General features: G+C 40.3%; 1 protein-coding gene across 1 annotated transcript in view; it reads right to left on the minus strand.

Moving 5' to 3' along the window:
- Positions 1–3703: 3703 nt before the first annotated feature.
- Positions 3704–15339, minus strand: part of LOC133644662 (PR domain zinc finger protein 5-like) — a 77092-nt gene continuing 65456 nt past the window's right edge. Inside the window, exons 14-16 of the mRNA XM_062039337.1 lie at positions 14219–14304; positions 9824–9928; positions 3704–7172 (exon numbers count right to left, since the gene is read on the minus strand). Coding sequence (XP_061895321.1) covers positions 7008–7172; positions 9824–9928; positions 14219–14304 — 356 coding nt within the window. The 3' untranslated portion in view covers positions 3704–7007. The remainder of the gene's footprint in view (positions 7173–9823; positions 9929–14218; positions 14305–15339) is intronic.

Below are 15339 nucleotides of genomic sequence, written 5' to 3' on the forward strand. Positions count from 1 at the left end.
AAAAATTCCCGGCGGTGTTTGTGTGTTGGTAAACATTTTATTGATAGTACACACACACACACACACACACACGGTGTGTGTGTGTGTGGTCAGAAGGAGTCACGGTCAACAGGACAAGATCAACACGTTTGTTTGACTTCCTGTTTCAAATTCATGTTTTGTCCCCAGCAGATGTTAACTTCATCATTTATACTACTCTCTTTCTCTGTGTGTGTGTGTGTGTGTGTGTATATATATATATATATATATATATATATATATATATATATATATATATATATATATATATATATATATATATATATATATATATATATATATATATATATATATATATATATATATATATATATATATATATACAATATTCAATTGAATAGACTGCAAAGACAAGATATTTCATGTTCACACTAAGAAACTGTTGTTTTTTTGCAAATAATCATAACTTAGAATTTAATGGCAGCAACACATTGCAAAAAAGTTGTCAGAGGGGCATGTTTACCACTGTGTTACATGGCCTTTCCTTTTAACAACACTCAGTAAAGGTTTGGGAAGTGAGGAGACACATTTTTGAAGTGGAATTCTTTCCCATTCTTGCTTGATGTACAGCTTAAGTTGTTCAACAGTCTCCCTTCTCATATTTTAGCCTTCACACATTTTCAATGTCTGGACTACAGGCAGGCCAGTCTAGTACCCGCACTCTTTTACTATGAAGCCACGTTGATGTGACACAGGGCTTGGCATTGTCTTGCTGAAATAAGCAGGGGCGTCCATGGTAACGTTGCTTGGATGGCAACATATGTTGCTCCAAAAGCTGTATGTACCTTTCAGCATTAATGGTGCCTTCACAGATGTGTAAGTTACCCATGTCTTGGGCACTAATACACCCCCATACCATCACACATGCTGCCTTTTACACTTTGCACCCAGAACAATCCGGATGGTTCTTTTCTTCTTTGGTCTGGAGGATACAACATCCAGTTTCCAAAAACAATTTGAAATGTGGACTCGTCAGACCACAGAACACTTTTCCACTTTGTATCAGTCCATCTTAGATGAGCTCGGGCCCAGCGAAGCCGGCGGCGTTTCTGGGTGTTGTTGATAAATGGCTTTGGCTTTGCATAGTAGAGTTTTAACTTGCACTTACAGATGTAGCGACCAACTGTAGTTACTGACAGTGGGTTTCTGAAGTGTTCCTGAGCCCATGTGGTGATATCCTTTACACACTGATGTCGCTTTTTGATGCAGTACCACCTGAGGGATCCAAGGTGCGTAATATCATGGCTTACGTGCAGTGATTTCTCCAGATTCTCTGAACCTTTTGATGATATTACGGAGCGTAGATGGTGATATCTCTGAATTCCTTGCACTAGCTGATTGAAAAATGTTGTTTTTAAACTGTTCGACAATTGTCACAAAGTGGTGACCCTCGCCCCGTCCTTGTTTGTGAACGACTGAGCATTTCATGGAAGCTGCTTTTATACCCAATCATGGCACCCACCTGTTCCCAATTAGCCTGTTCACCTGTGGGATGTTCCAAATAAGTCTTTGATGAGCATTCCTCAATTATCTCAGTCGTCTTTGCCACTTGTGCCAGCTTTTTTAAAACATGTTGCAGCCATCAAATTCCAAATGAGCTAATATTTGCAAAAAATAACAAAGTTTCTCAGTGTGAACATGAAATATCTTGTCTTTGCAGTCTATTCAATTGAACATAAGTTGTGTAAATTTACCATTTACACAACGTGACAACTTCACTGCTTTTGTAATTACAGTAGCATGTACTGTAACATGTAAAGTAATATTTACAGTATCATGTACTGTAATACGTAAAGTCATAATTACAGTAAGACGTTGAGTACCTTCAACAATGGTGTACAATAAGGTTTATTGCTGAGTAGTACCCCTTTGTACCACAGAGGGCAGCAGTGAGGTGTGGTGGAGTGTTCTTCATGCTAAGGAAGTTAGCATTTCTTCTCATTCCATTCATACATAAAAAAACACACTTCTCTCCTTCTCCTAAAGATAAATAATGGTAATAGTATTTGTACAAAAGAATACGTGTCAAAATACTGTACTTTCATCGTATACAGTACTGTGCAAAAACACCAGCTTGTGTTGACCTTGTAAAGACAGGAGTAAAAAGTACACACACATTACTACATACTGTGTTGTGGCAGGAAGTAGTTACTGTACTACATGCTGTGTTGTTGCAGGAAGTAGTTACTGTACTACATGTTGTGTTGTTGCAGGAAGTAGTTACTGTACTACATGCTGTGTTGTTGCAGGAAGTAGTTACTGTAGTACATACTGTGTTGTGGCAGGAAGTAGTTACTGTACTACATACTGTGTTGTGGCAGGAAGTAGTTACTGTACTACATGCTGTGTTGTGGCAGGAAGTAGTTACTGTACTACATACTGTGTTGTGGCAGGAAATAGTTACTGTACTACATGCTGTGTTGTGGCAGGAAGTAGTTACTGTACTACATACTGTGTTGTTGCAGGAAGTAGTTACTGTACTACACACTGTGTTGTTGCAGGAAGTAGTTACTGTACTACACACTGTGTTGTTGCAGGAAGTAGTTACTGTACTACACACTGTGTTGTTGCAGGAAGTAGTTACTGTACTACATACTGTGTTGTTGCAGGAAGTAGTTACTGTACTACATGCTGTGTTGTTGCAGGAAGTAGTTACTGTAGTACATACTGTGTTGTGGCAGGAAGTAGTTACTGTAGTACATACTGTGTTGTGGCAGGAAGTAGTTACTGTACTACATACTGTGTTGTGGCAGGAAGTAGTTACTGTCCTACATACTGTGTTGTTGCAGGAAGTAGTTACTGTACTACATACTGTGTTGTTGCAGGAAGTAGTTACTGTACTACACACTGTGTTGTTGCAGGAAGTAGTTACTGTACTACATACTGTGTTGTTGCAGGAAGTAGTTACTGTACTACATGTTGTGCTGTTGCAGGAAGTAGTTACTGTACTACATATTGTGTTGTTGCAGGAAGTAGTTACTGTACTACATACTGTGTTGTTGCAGGAAGTAGTTACTGTACTACATACTGTGTTGTGGCAGGAAGTAGTTACTGTACTACATACTGTGTTGTTGCAGGAAGTAGTCACTGTACTACATGCTGTGTTGTTGCAGGAAGTAGTTACTGTACTACATACTGTGTTGTGGCAGGAAGTAGTTACTGTACTACATGCTGTGTTGTTGCAGGAAGTAGTTACTGTACTACATACTGTGTTGTGGCAGGAAGTAGTTACTGTACTACATACTGTGTTGTGGCAGGAAGTAGTCACTGTACTACATGCTGTGTTGTTGCAGGAAGTAGTTACTGTACTACATACTGTGTTGTGGCAGGAAGTAGTTACTGTACTACATGCTGTGTTGTTGCAGGAAGTAGTTACTGTACTACATACTGTGTTGTGGCAGGAAGTAGTTACTGTACTACATACTGTGTTGTGGCAGGAAGTAGTTACTGTACTACATACTGTGTTGTTGCAGGAAGTAGTTACTGTACTACATGCTCTGTTGTTGCAGGAAGTAGTTACTGTACTACATACTGTGTTGTTGCAGGAAGTAGTTACTGTACTACATGCTGTGTTGTTGCAGGAAGTAGTTACTGTACTACATGCTGTGTTGTTGCAGGAAGTAGTTACTGTACTACATACTGTGTTGTTGCAGGAAGTAGCTACTGTACTACATGCTGTGTTGTTGCAGGAAGTAGTTACTGTAGTACATACTGTGTTGTTGCAGGAAGTAGTTACTGTACTACATACTGTGCTGTTGCAGGAAGTAGTCACTGTACTACATACTGTGTTGTTGCAGGAAGTAGTTACTGTACTACATACTGTGTTGTGGCAGGAAGTAGTTACTGTACTACATACTGTGTTGTTGCAGGAAGCAGGAAGTAGTGGCAGGAGGTAATAGAAGGAAGTAGAAACAGGAAGTAGTCAAAAGAAGTAGTCGAAGGAATAAAAGCATTAAGTAGTAGCATAAATGAAAAGCGGGACGCATTAGAAGGAAGTAGTAGCAAGGAGTAGTAGAAGCAGGAAGTAGCAGCAGAAATTAAAGGCAAGAAGTATAAGCAGGAAGTAGTAACAGGAAGTAAAGGCAGGAAGTAAAGGCAGAAAGTAATAGCAGAAATTAAAAGCAAGTAGTAGAAACCGGAAGTAGAAGGAAACAGGAGCAGGAATTAGAGGCAGGAAGTAGAGGCATGAAGTAAATACAGGACATATAAACAGGAAGTAGTAGCAAGGAGTAATGGAAGCATGAATTAGAGGCAGGACGCAGACGTAGAAGTAGAAGTAGGAGGTAGTAGCAGGAAGTAGAAACAGGGATCGGAGGAAGGAAGTAATAGCAGGAAGCAATGGCAGGAAGTAGTAACATCAAGTAGTACCAGGAAGTAGACACAGGAAGTAATAGCAGAAATTAAAGGGAAGACGTAGAAGCAGGAAGAAGTAGCAGGAAGTAGAAACAGGAAGTAGTAGTAGGAATTAAAGGCAAGAAGTAGAAACAGGAAGTAGTAGCAGGAATTAGGGTAGGAAGTAGAAACAGGAAGTAGTAGCAGGACGTAGAGGCAGGGAGTAGAAACAGGAAGTAATAGCAGGAATTAGAAGCAGGAAGTAGAAACGGGAAGTAGTAGCAGGACTTAGATGCAGGCATAGACATCTTGTAAGGGTACGCAGCATGGAGCGCTACTGCCTACTGGCGCTGACGAGACGCGGGGCCGCCATCTTGGAGTGGTGATCCGCTTCACTCAGTGCAATTTATTTGGCAGGAGCAATGAACTGCATTTAATTTATTTTGCCTCACTGAATACCACTGATTTTTACCCGCTTTTTTGTCATACATGTAGCTATGATAAAGGACATATGTTTTGGCGTGTTTTATTATTCATAGTTTGCGTAACAGTAATAGATTATTCTTATATGCTATAAGTGACCAGACGTACGAGATCAAAACTGGGAATATAATCCCAGAGAAGGGGAAAAACGGTCAGCTTTTTTAAATTGAAGAAACAATATGATTAGGTTATATATATACATGCGTATATCCTACATAAACAATGTATGAATACATTAGATATCTATATATCTTAGGGACCTATAGACTGCAGAGTTTATTCTGTCTTGACACTTCGTATTGATATGTTGTATTACATTCTTAACTTAAATGATCATATTTAGAGTGATTGTTTTATATGTATGTCGCTTTGGATAAAAGCGTCTGCCAAATACTTCAACATAAACACCTGAAAGTCTTTATATCAGCTAAAACCACCAATCTGTTTCACTGCATTCAGAATAAAACAAAATTCTGTCTTACCCAACAATGTTAGTATTTGAATATTGTTACTTGAAGACTTATTCCTGGTTACAATTATACTGTTAAGAAAGTATTGTCTTATACTTTGCCTAAAATGAGAATGCATCATAATCAGTACTATTGAAGATCAACTCTGTGGTAATAATATTTTCACAAAATACAACCAATGGTACGTTAATGTTAAATCTTACTTGTGAAAAGTAATCCCCCGATTCCTATTTTCAACGGTCCGCTCATTTGAGCAGGAAAACGCTGAACACCATCTTTGTTTTCTACCTGTCAACTGTCAGTTTAGGCTGCTCGCCGGCTCCTCATCACCACTTCAAGATGGCGGCCCAATTTCTCGCGTCACAGCAGCCAATGCTGTGTCTACTTATAAGATGTCTATGGATGCCCGAAGTATAAACAGGAAGTAACAGCAGGAACTAGAAAAAGTAATTAGAAAGAGGAAGTAGTAGCAGGAATTAGGGGCAGGAAATAGAAACAGGAATTAGAAGCAGGAAGTAGAAAGAGGAAGCAGTAGCAGGAAGTAGAGAGAGGAAGTAGTAGCAGGAAGTAGAAACATGAAGTAGTAGCGGGAAGTAGAGAGAGGAAGTAGTAGCAGGAAGTAGTAGCAGGACTTAGAGGAAGGAATTAGAATCAGGAAGTAGAAACAGGAAGTAGTAGTATTAAGTAGTAGCAGGAAGTAGAAGCAGGAATTAGGGGCAGGAAGTAGAAACAGGAATTAGAAGCAGGAAGTAGAGAGAGGAAGCAGTAGCAGGACGTAAAGAGAGGAAGTAGTAGCAGGAAGTAGAAACATGAAGTAGTAGCAGGAAGTAGAGAGAGGAAGTAGTAGCAGGAAGTAGTAGCAGGACTTAAAGGAAGGAATTAGAATCAGGAAGTAGAAACAGGAAGTAGAAACAGGAAGTAGTAGCATAAAGTAGTAGCAGGAAGTAGAGAGAGGAAGTAGTAGCAGGAAGTAGAAACATGAAGTAGTAGCAGGAAGTAGAGAGAATAAGTAGTAGCAGGAATTAGAGAGAGGAAGTAGTAGCAGGACTTAGAGGAAGGAATTAGAAGCAGGACGTAGAGAGAGGAAGTAGTAGCAGGAAGTAGAAACATGAAGCAGTAGCAGGAAGTAGAGAGAGGAAATAGTAGCAGGAAGTAGAAACATGAAGTAGTAGCAGGAAGTAGAGAGAGGAAGTAGTAGCAGGACTTAGAGGAAGGAATTAGAAGCAGAAAGTAGAGAGAGGAAGTAGTAGCAGAAAGTAGAAACATGAAGTAGTAGCAGGAAGTAGAGAGAGGAAGTAGTAGCAGGAAGTAGAGAGAGGAAGTAGTAGCAGGAAGTAGAGGGAGGAAGTAGTAGCAGGAAGTAGAGAGAGGAAGTAGTAGCAGGAAGTAGTAGAAGGACTTAGAGGAAGGAATTAGAATCAGGAAGTATAAACAGGAAGTAGAAACAGGAAGTAGTAGCAGGAAGTAGTAGCAGGAAGTAGACTGGTCATGGATATAACTGCTGGACATTTCCACAGTACTGCGAGTATAAAAGTAGTAGGACTCGTACTAGTACTTTTAACTAACTAGGACTAGTACTAGTACTAGGTCAGACAGGAAATGTAAGACTTGAGTGTGACGGACAGCAGCGAGATCACCAAAGACCTTCAGGATCCACCAAGGTGTCCGGTTCTTGGAGGAGTCCTAGCTCTCGGTTTCTCCGTGGACGTTCTCCATGTGCACTTTGAGGTAGTCGTTCCTGGTGAACTTCTTGTGGCACAGCTGGCACTCCGCCATTGGACGGTTGGGGTTGTGGGTCAACTTGTGTCGACTCAGCATCTTCTTCAGGCTGAAGGACAGGTCGCACACCTGGTGGAGGACCAAGACAACATGGCTTCCTCAAAACTTCTTCACACACCTCAACACGTCACCACAATCATACAACTGCCTCACGCTCTTCCACAAGCTCACCTCAGTTAGCTGCCAGAAGCTAACGTCAATTAGCTTCCAAAAGCTCACGTCAATTAGCCTACAGACGCTATCGTGAATTAGTTCCCGGAAGCTAACGTGAATTAGCTTCCAAAAGCTCACGTCAATTAGCTTACAGAAGCTAACGTCAATTAGCTTCCAAAAGCTCACGTCAATTAGCTTACAGAAGCTAACGTCAATTAGCTTCCAAAAGCTCACGTCAATTAGCCAACAGACGCTATCGTGAATTAGTTCCCGGAAGCTAACGTGAATTAGCTTCCAAAAGCTCACGTCAATTAGCTTACAGAAGCTAACGTGAATTAGCTTCCAAAAGCTCACGTCAATTAGCTTACAGAAGCTAACGTGAATTAGTTCCCGGAAGCTAACGTGAATTAGCATCCAAAAGCTCACGTCAATTAGCTTACAAAAGCTAACGTGAAATAGTTCCCGGAAGCTAACGTGGTTTCTCATTGTCATCCCATTGGGTTGAGTTTTTCCTTGCCCTGATGTGGGATCTCCAGATGTCGTTGTGGCTTGTGCAGCCCTTTGAGACACTCGTGATTTAGGGCTATATAAGTAAACATTGATTGATTGATTGATTGATCAAATAAAACAAATACACCTAGAACTAAAATTCAACCTATACCTAGACCTAAAATTAAAAAAAATTAAAACTTAGAACATTAAAACTAAACCTATAACTAAAATAAAACAAATATAACTCAAATTAAACCTAAATCTATAACTAAAATAAAAATATAAACCTCAAACTAAAATTAAACCTCAACCTAGATCTAAAATAAAACAAACCTTGAACTAAAATTAAACCTGAACCTAGATCTAAAATAAAACAAACCTAGAACTAAAATAAAACAAATAAACTTAGAACCAAAAGTAAAACTAGACTTAAATAAAACAAATAAACCAAGAACTAAAAGTAAAACTAGACTTAAATAAAACAAATAAACCAAGAACTAAAAGTAAAACTAAACCCAGAACTTAAAGAAAAATAAACCTAGAACTAAAATAAAACAAATAAACCTAGAACTAAAATAAAAATAAACCTAGGACTAAAAGTAAAACTAGAGCTATAATTTACAACTAAAACTAAGCCTAGCCTTAAAAGTCAAGCTAAGACTAGATGATGAATAATGAAATAATGTCACATATGAACACATGAACATATGTGACATCATCTTTACACGCATGCAACAATCTGCAGACTTTAACAAAAACATACTTTTGTAACAAAACTTGGAAAAATACATTTTCAAAAAATGTGTTTACCAAAAATGTTACTTTTAAAAATAAGTAATTATTGACAAATATATTTTTGTAAATGTGTTATATAAAAATATACAAATGTACTATACAAGCATGTGCTTTTCAAAAACAGTGTGTTGGTTTTTCTACACGTTTTACAATATCTTTTTTTAAATAAATAAAACATATTAACAGTAAATAAAGTATTTTAAAAAGTGTGTTATAGAAAACTATTCTTTTAAAAAAATGTGTGTTGGTTTTAACATCTTAAGTTAAACCTGCTCCCTGCACATCAGCACCACATCTGGACTCACTCCACACACACACACACACACACACACACACACACACACACACACACACACACACACACACACACACACACACACACACACACACACACACACACACACACACACACACACGAGGCAGGTCTGAAACATGTGACGAGTGGTGAATAGTTGTAGTAGAAGAGTACTACAGTGGTGAATAGTTGTAGTAGAAGAGTACTGCAGTGGTGAATAGTTGTAGTAGAAGAGTACTACAGTGGTGAATAGTTGTAGTAGAAGAGTACTACAGTGGTGAATAGTTGTAGTAGAAGAGTACTGCAGTGGTGAATAGTTGTAGTAGAAGAGTACTGCAGTGGTGAATAGTTGTAGTAGAAGAGTACTGCAGTGGTGAATAGTTGTAGTAGAAGAGTACTGCAGTGGTGAATAGTTATAGTAGAAGAGTACTGCAGTGGCGAATAGTTGTAGTAGAAGAGTACTACAGTGGCGAATAGTTGTAGTAGAAGAGTACTGCAGTGGTGAATAGTTGTAGTAGAAGAGTACTGCAGTGGTGAATAGTTGTAGTAGAAGAGTACTACAGTGGTGAATAGTTGTAGTAGAAGAGTACTACAGTGGTGAATAGTTGTAGTAGAAGAGTACTGCAGTGGTGAATAGTTGTAGTAGAAGAGTACTACAGTGGTGAATAGTTGTAGTAGAAGAGTACTGCAGTGGTGAATAGTTGTAGTAGAAGAGTACTGCAGTGGTGAATAGTTGTAGTACTGCAGTGGTGAATAGTTGTAGTAGAAGAGTACTGCAGTGGTGAATAGTTGTAGTAGAAGAGTACTGCAGTGGTGAATAGTTGTAGTACTGCAGTGGTGAATAGTTGTAGTAGAAGAGTACTGCAGTGGTGAATAGTTGTAGTAGAAGAGTACTGCAGTGGTGAATAGTTGTAGTACTGCAGTGGTGAATAGTTGTAGTACTGCAGTGGTGAATAGTTGTAGTACTGCAGTATTGTGTACTCACATCACACTGGAAAGGTTTCTCTCCTGTGTGAGTCCTCATGTGTTCATCCAGTCCTCTTTTCTGACTGAAGGCCTTGTTACACTCACTGCACTTGTAGGGTTTCTCCTGCAACACACACACACACACACACACACACACACACACACACACACACACACACACACACACACACACACACACACACACACACACACACACACACACACTCAGTGTTCATGTAGACTAAAAAGAAAAAGAAAAGAAAAGAAAGTGTTGCCAATCAACCTATCCCCAGGTGCATGTCTTTGGAGGTGGGAGGGGCCTATCCCCAGGTGCATGTCTTTGGAGGTGGGAGGGGCCTATCCCCAGGTGCATGTCTTTGGAGGTGGGAGGAAGCCGGAGTACCCGGAGGGAACCCACGTAGTCACGGGGAGAACATGCAAACTCCACACAGAAAGATCCCGAGCCCGGGATTGAACTCAGGACTACTCAGAACCTTCGTCTTGTGAGGCACATGCACTAACCCCTGTGCCACCGTGCTGCGCCTGACTTTGACTTTGAAACTTTAAAATGATAAATAAACCTCTGACCCACCCCGAACTGGATGATCACACACTGCTATGCAGCCACCACTTTAACAAGAAGCAGGCTTCGCTGCACATCTTAAAACTCATCACTGTGGCTCCTCCTACTATCAATGTTACCCCTCCTACTATCAATGTTACCCCTCCTACTATCAATGTGGCTCCTCCTACTATCACTGTGACTCCTCCTACTATCAATGTGACTCCTCCTACTATCACTGTAACCCCTTCTACTATCAATGTGACTCCTCCTACTATCACTGTAACCCCTTCTACTATCAATGTGGCTCCTCCTACTATCACTGTGGCTCCTCCTACTGTGAATGTTACCCCTCCTACTATCACTGTGACGCCTCCTACTATCAATTTAACCCTTCTACTATCAATGTGGCTCCTCCTACTATCACTGTGGCTCTTCCTACTATCACTGTGGCTCCTCCTACTATCACTGTGGCTCCTCCTACTATCAATGTAACCCCTTCTACTATCAATGTGGCTCCTCCTACTATCAATGTGACTCCTCCTACTATCAATGTAACCCCTTCTACTATCAATGTGGCTCCTCCTACTATCAATGTAACCCCTTCTACTATCAATGTGGCTCCTCCTACTATCAATGTGACTCCTCCTACTATCAATGTAACCCCTTCTACTATCAATGTGGCTCCTCCTACTATCAATGTAACCCCTTCTACTATCAATGTGGCTCCTCCTACTATCACTGTGGCTCCTCCTACTATCACTGTGGCTCCTCCTACTGTCAATGTTACCCCTCCTACTATCACTGTGACTCCTCCTACTATCAATTTAAACCCTTCTACTATCAATGTGGCTCCTTCTACTATCACTGTGGCTCCTCCTACTATCTCTGTGGCTCCTCCTACTATCAATGTTACCCCTCCTACTATCAATGTGGCTCCTCCTACTATCAATCTTACCCCTTCTACTATCAATGTGACTCCTCCTACTATCAATGTAACCCCTCCTACTATCAATGTGACTCCTCCTACTATCAATGTAACCCCTCCTACTATCAATGTGGCTCCTTCTACCATCAATGTGGCTCCTTCTACCATCAATGTGGCTCCTCCTACTATCAATGTAACCCCTTCTACTATCAATGTTACCCCTCCTACTATCAATGTGACTCCTCCTACTATCAATGTAACCCCTCCTACTATCAATGTGACTCCTCCTACTATCAATGTAACCCCTCCTACTATCAATGTGGCTCCTTCTACCATCAATGTGGCTCCTCCTACTATCAATGTAACCCCTTCTACTATCAATGTGGCTCCTCCTACTATAAGCGTGACTCCTCCCACTATCAATGTGGCTCCGCCTACTATCAATGTAACCCCTTCTACTATCAATGTGGCTCCTCCTACTATCAAGTAACCCCTTCTACTATCAATGTGGCTACTCCTACTATCAGTGTGACTCCTCCCACTATCAATGTGGCTCCGCCTCCTATCAATGTAACCCCTTCTACTATCAATGTGGCTCCTCCTACTATCAATGTGGCTCCTCCTACTGTCAATATGGCTCCTCCTACTATCAATGTGGCTCTTCCTACTATCAATGTGGCTCCTCCTGCTATCAATTTGGCTCCTCCTACTATCAATGTGGCTCCTCCTACTGTCAATATAACCCTATCTACTATCAATGTGGCTCCTCCTACTGTCAATATAACCCCTTGACTCAAAGCCTATCAATGTGGCTTTGAGTCACTAGAGAAAAGCGCTATATAAATATAATTCACTTCACTTCCCCCTGTCTATATAACCCTTTCTACTATCACAGTGGCTCCTCCTACTATCAATCAATCAATGTTTATTTATATAGCCCTAAATCACAAGTGTCTCAAAGGGCTGTACAAGCCACAACGACATCCTCGGTACAGAGCCCCTCCTACTGTCAATGTGGCTCCTCTTGCTGTCAATATAACCCGTTCTACTATCACAGTGGCTCCTCCTATTGTCACTGTGGCTCCTCCTACTATCACTGTGGCTCCTCCTACTGTCAATGTGGCCCCTCCTACACTTCTGGTCCTGTCACTCAAAGATAATCCCGTGACGGCTGGGAAAAAGGCGAGAAGATAACAAAACAACATTGTTACTTTTTGCAGTGATAACACAGGCTTACAGCTCTGTTGCCATGGTGACCGGCTCAATGCAGGAAGTAAGGGGGCCTGGGAAAAGTGCTATCATGTGGGCGGGGCACCAAGTCACACAGAATACAAAAGTTTTGTGTGTGTGTGTGTCTGCTTGAGTGTGTGTGTGTGTGTCTGCTTGTGTGTGTGTGTGCGTGCGTGCGTGTGTGTGTGTCTGCTTGTGTGTGTGTGTGCGTGCGTGCGTGTGTGTGTTCGTGTGTGTGTGTCTGCGTGTGTGTGTGTGTGTGTGTGTGCGTGCGTGCGTGCGTGCGTGCGTGCGTGCGTGCGTGCGTGTGTGTGTGTGTGTGTGTGTGTGTGTGTGTGTGTGTGCGTGTGTGTGTGTGTGTGTGTGTGTGTGTGTGTGGGTGTGTGTGTGTGTGCGTGTGTGTGTGTGTGTGTGTGCAGGAAACAGAGGATGTAATTCTGCTCTCAATGATGATTTACCCAGGAAGGTATTTCTTTCCATAAAGGAGGAAAAAAAGAGAAGCAAAAGGTCAAAGGTGAAAGGTCAGGAAACACATGCCGTGCTTTTAGAGCACGCGGCTTACCCACAATGCACTGCTTCTGCGCTGACCCTGCTAACATCCAACATCTGTACCCGCTGACCCTCAGTCCTCAGCAGCTGTTCAGCCTTTCACCTTTGACCCCAACCCTTCCCAACAGGAGCGGACGACGCTCGTCTGTTTGTTAAAATAAAAGCCCACTTCCTGCTGCGTCACAAACAGGAAGTGTTAATGCGTACAGAGCGGCCAACGCTCGTCTGTTCACCAAAATAAAAGCCCACTTCCTACTGCATCAAAAACAGGAAGTGTTCATGCTTACAGAGCGGCCAACACTCGTCTGTTTACCAAAATAAAAGTCCATTTCCTGCTGCGTCACAAACAGGAAGTGTTAATGCTTACAGAGCGGCCAACGCTCGTCTGTTTACCAAAAAAAAAGCCCACTTCCTACTGCATCAAAAACAGGAAGTGTTCATGCTTACAGAGCGGCCAACGCTCGTTTGTTTACCAAAATAAAAGTCCATTTCCTGATGCGTCACAAACAAGAAGTGTTCATGCTTACAGAGCGGCAAACGCTCGTCTGTTTACCAAAATAAAAGCCCACTTCCTACTGCATCAAAAACAGGAAGTGTTCATGCTTACAGAGCGGCCAACGCTCGTCTGTTTACCAAAATAAAAGTCAATTTCCTGATGCGTCACAAACAAGAAGTGTTCATGCTTACAGAGCGGCAAACGCTCGTCTGTTTACCAAAATAAAAGCCCACTTCCTACTGCATCAAAAACAGGAAGTGTTCATGCTTACAGAGCGGCCAACGCTCGTCTGTTTACCAAAATAAAAGTCCATTTCCTGATGCGTCACAAACAAGAAGTGTTCATGCTTACAGAGCGGCCAACGCTCGTCTGTTTACCAAAATAAAAGTCCATTTCCTGATGCGTCACAAACAAGAAGTGTTCATGCTTACAGAGCGGCAAACGCTCGTCTGTTTACCAAAATAAAAGCCCAAAGGAAAAACCCACAACAAAGAGGAAGTGTTAATGCTTACAGGGCGCTAGGCTACAATATCCATCAATCAATGTATGTAGTCCTTAATCATGTGTGTCAAATACATGATAGTTCACAGTAATGGAATATGATGTTATTAGTGCAGTAAACATGATAAAATAATAAAGTCCAACATACTCGTGTGTGCGTGCGGATGTGCATCTTTAGTCCATCATTCTTGCTGAAGGCTTTGTCGCAGTACGGACACTGATAGGGTCGCTCTCCTGCAACACAACACAAGTATTACACAAATACTGCAACACAACACAAGTATTACACAAATACTGCAACACAACACAAGTATTACACAAATACTGCAATACCACACAAGTAAGTATTACACAAATACTGCAATACTACACAAGTATTGCACAAATACTTCAATACTACACAAGTACACTTTTACTGACCGACACAAATACTGCAGTACACTTTAATACTGAAATACTGTACACCAGTTGAAATACTGGAATATAATACACTTTAGATCAGGGGTGCTCACACTTTTTCTGCAGCCGAGCTACTTTTCAATTGATCAAGTCGCGGGGATCTACCTCATTCATATATATAATATATATTTACTTATTTATGAAATATATGTTTTTGTTAACAAGTTAAAGGAGTTTATGATAATGCAAGCATGTTTAACACATATAGTTAATATTGTTAATAAATGAAAGGTGTTTAATGATAATACAAGCATGTTTAATACATATAGTTAATATTGTTAACAAGTTAAAGGAGTTTATGATAATGCAAGCATGTTTAACACATATAGTTAATATTGTTAATAAATGAAAGGTGTTTAATGATAATACAAGCATGTTTAATACATATAGTTAATATTGTTAACAAGTTAAAGGTGTTTAAAGATAATGTAAGCATGTTTAACACATATAGTTAATATTGTTAACAAGTTAAAGGTGTTTAAAGATAATACAAGCATGTTTAACACATATAGTTAATATTGTTAACAAGTTAAAGGTGTTTAAGGATAATACAAGCATGTTTAACACATATAGTTAATATTGTTAATAAATTAAAGGTGTTTAATGTTAATACAAGAATGTTTAATACATATAGTTAATATTGTTAACAAGTTAAAGGTTTTTAAAGATAATGCAAGCATGTTTAACACATGTAGTTAATATTGTTAACAAGTTAAAGGTGTTTAATGATAATGCAAGCATGTTTAACACATATAGTTAATATTGTTAATAAGTTAAAAGTGTTTAAAGATAATACAAGCATGTTTAACA

The sequence above is a fragment of the Entelurus aequoreus genome, linkage group LG27 (genome assembly GCF_033978785.1).
Source record: "Entelurus aequoreus isolate RoL-2023_Sb linkage group LG27, RoL_Eaeq_v1.1, whole genome shotgun sequence".
Lineage (NCBI taxonomy): Eukaryota > Metazoa > Chordata > Actinopteri > Syngnathiformes > Syngnathidae > Entelurus > Entelurus aequoreus.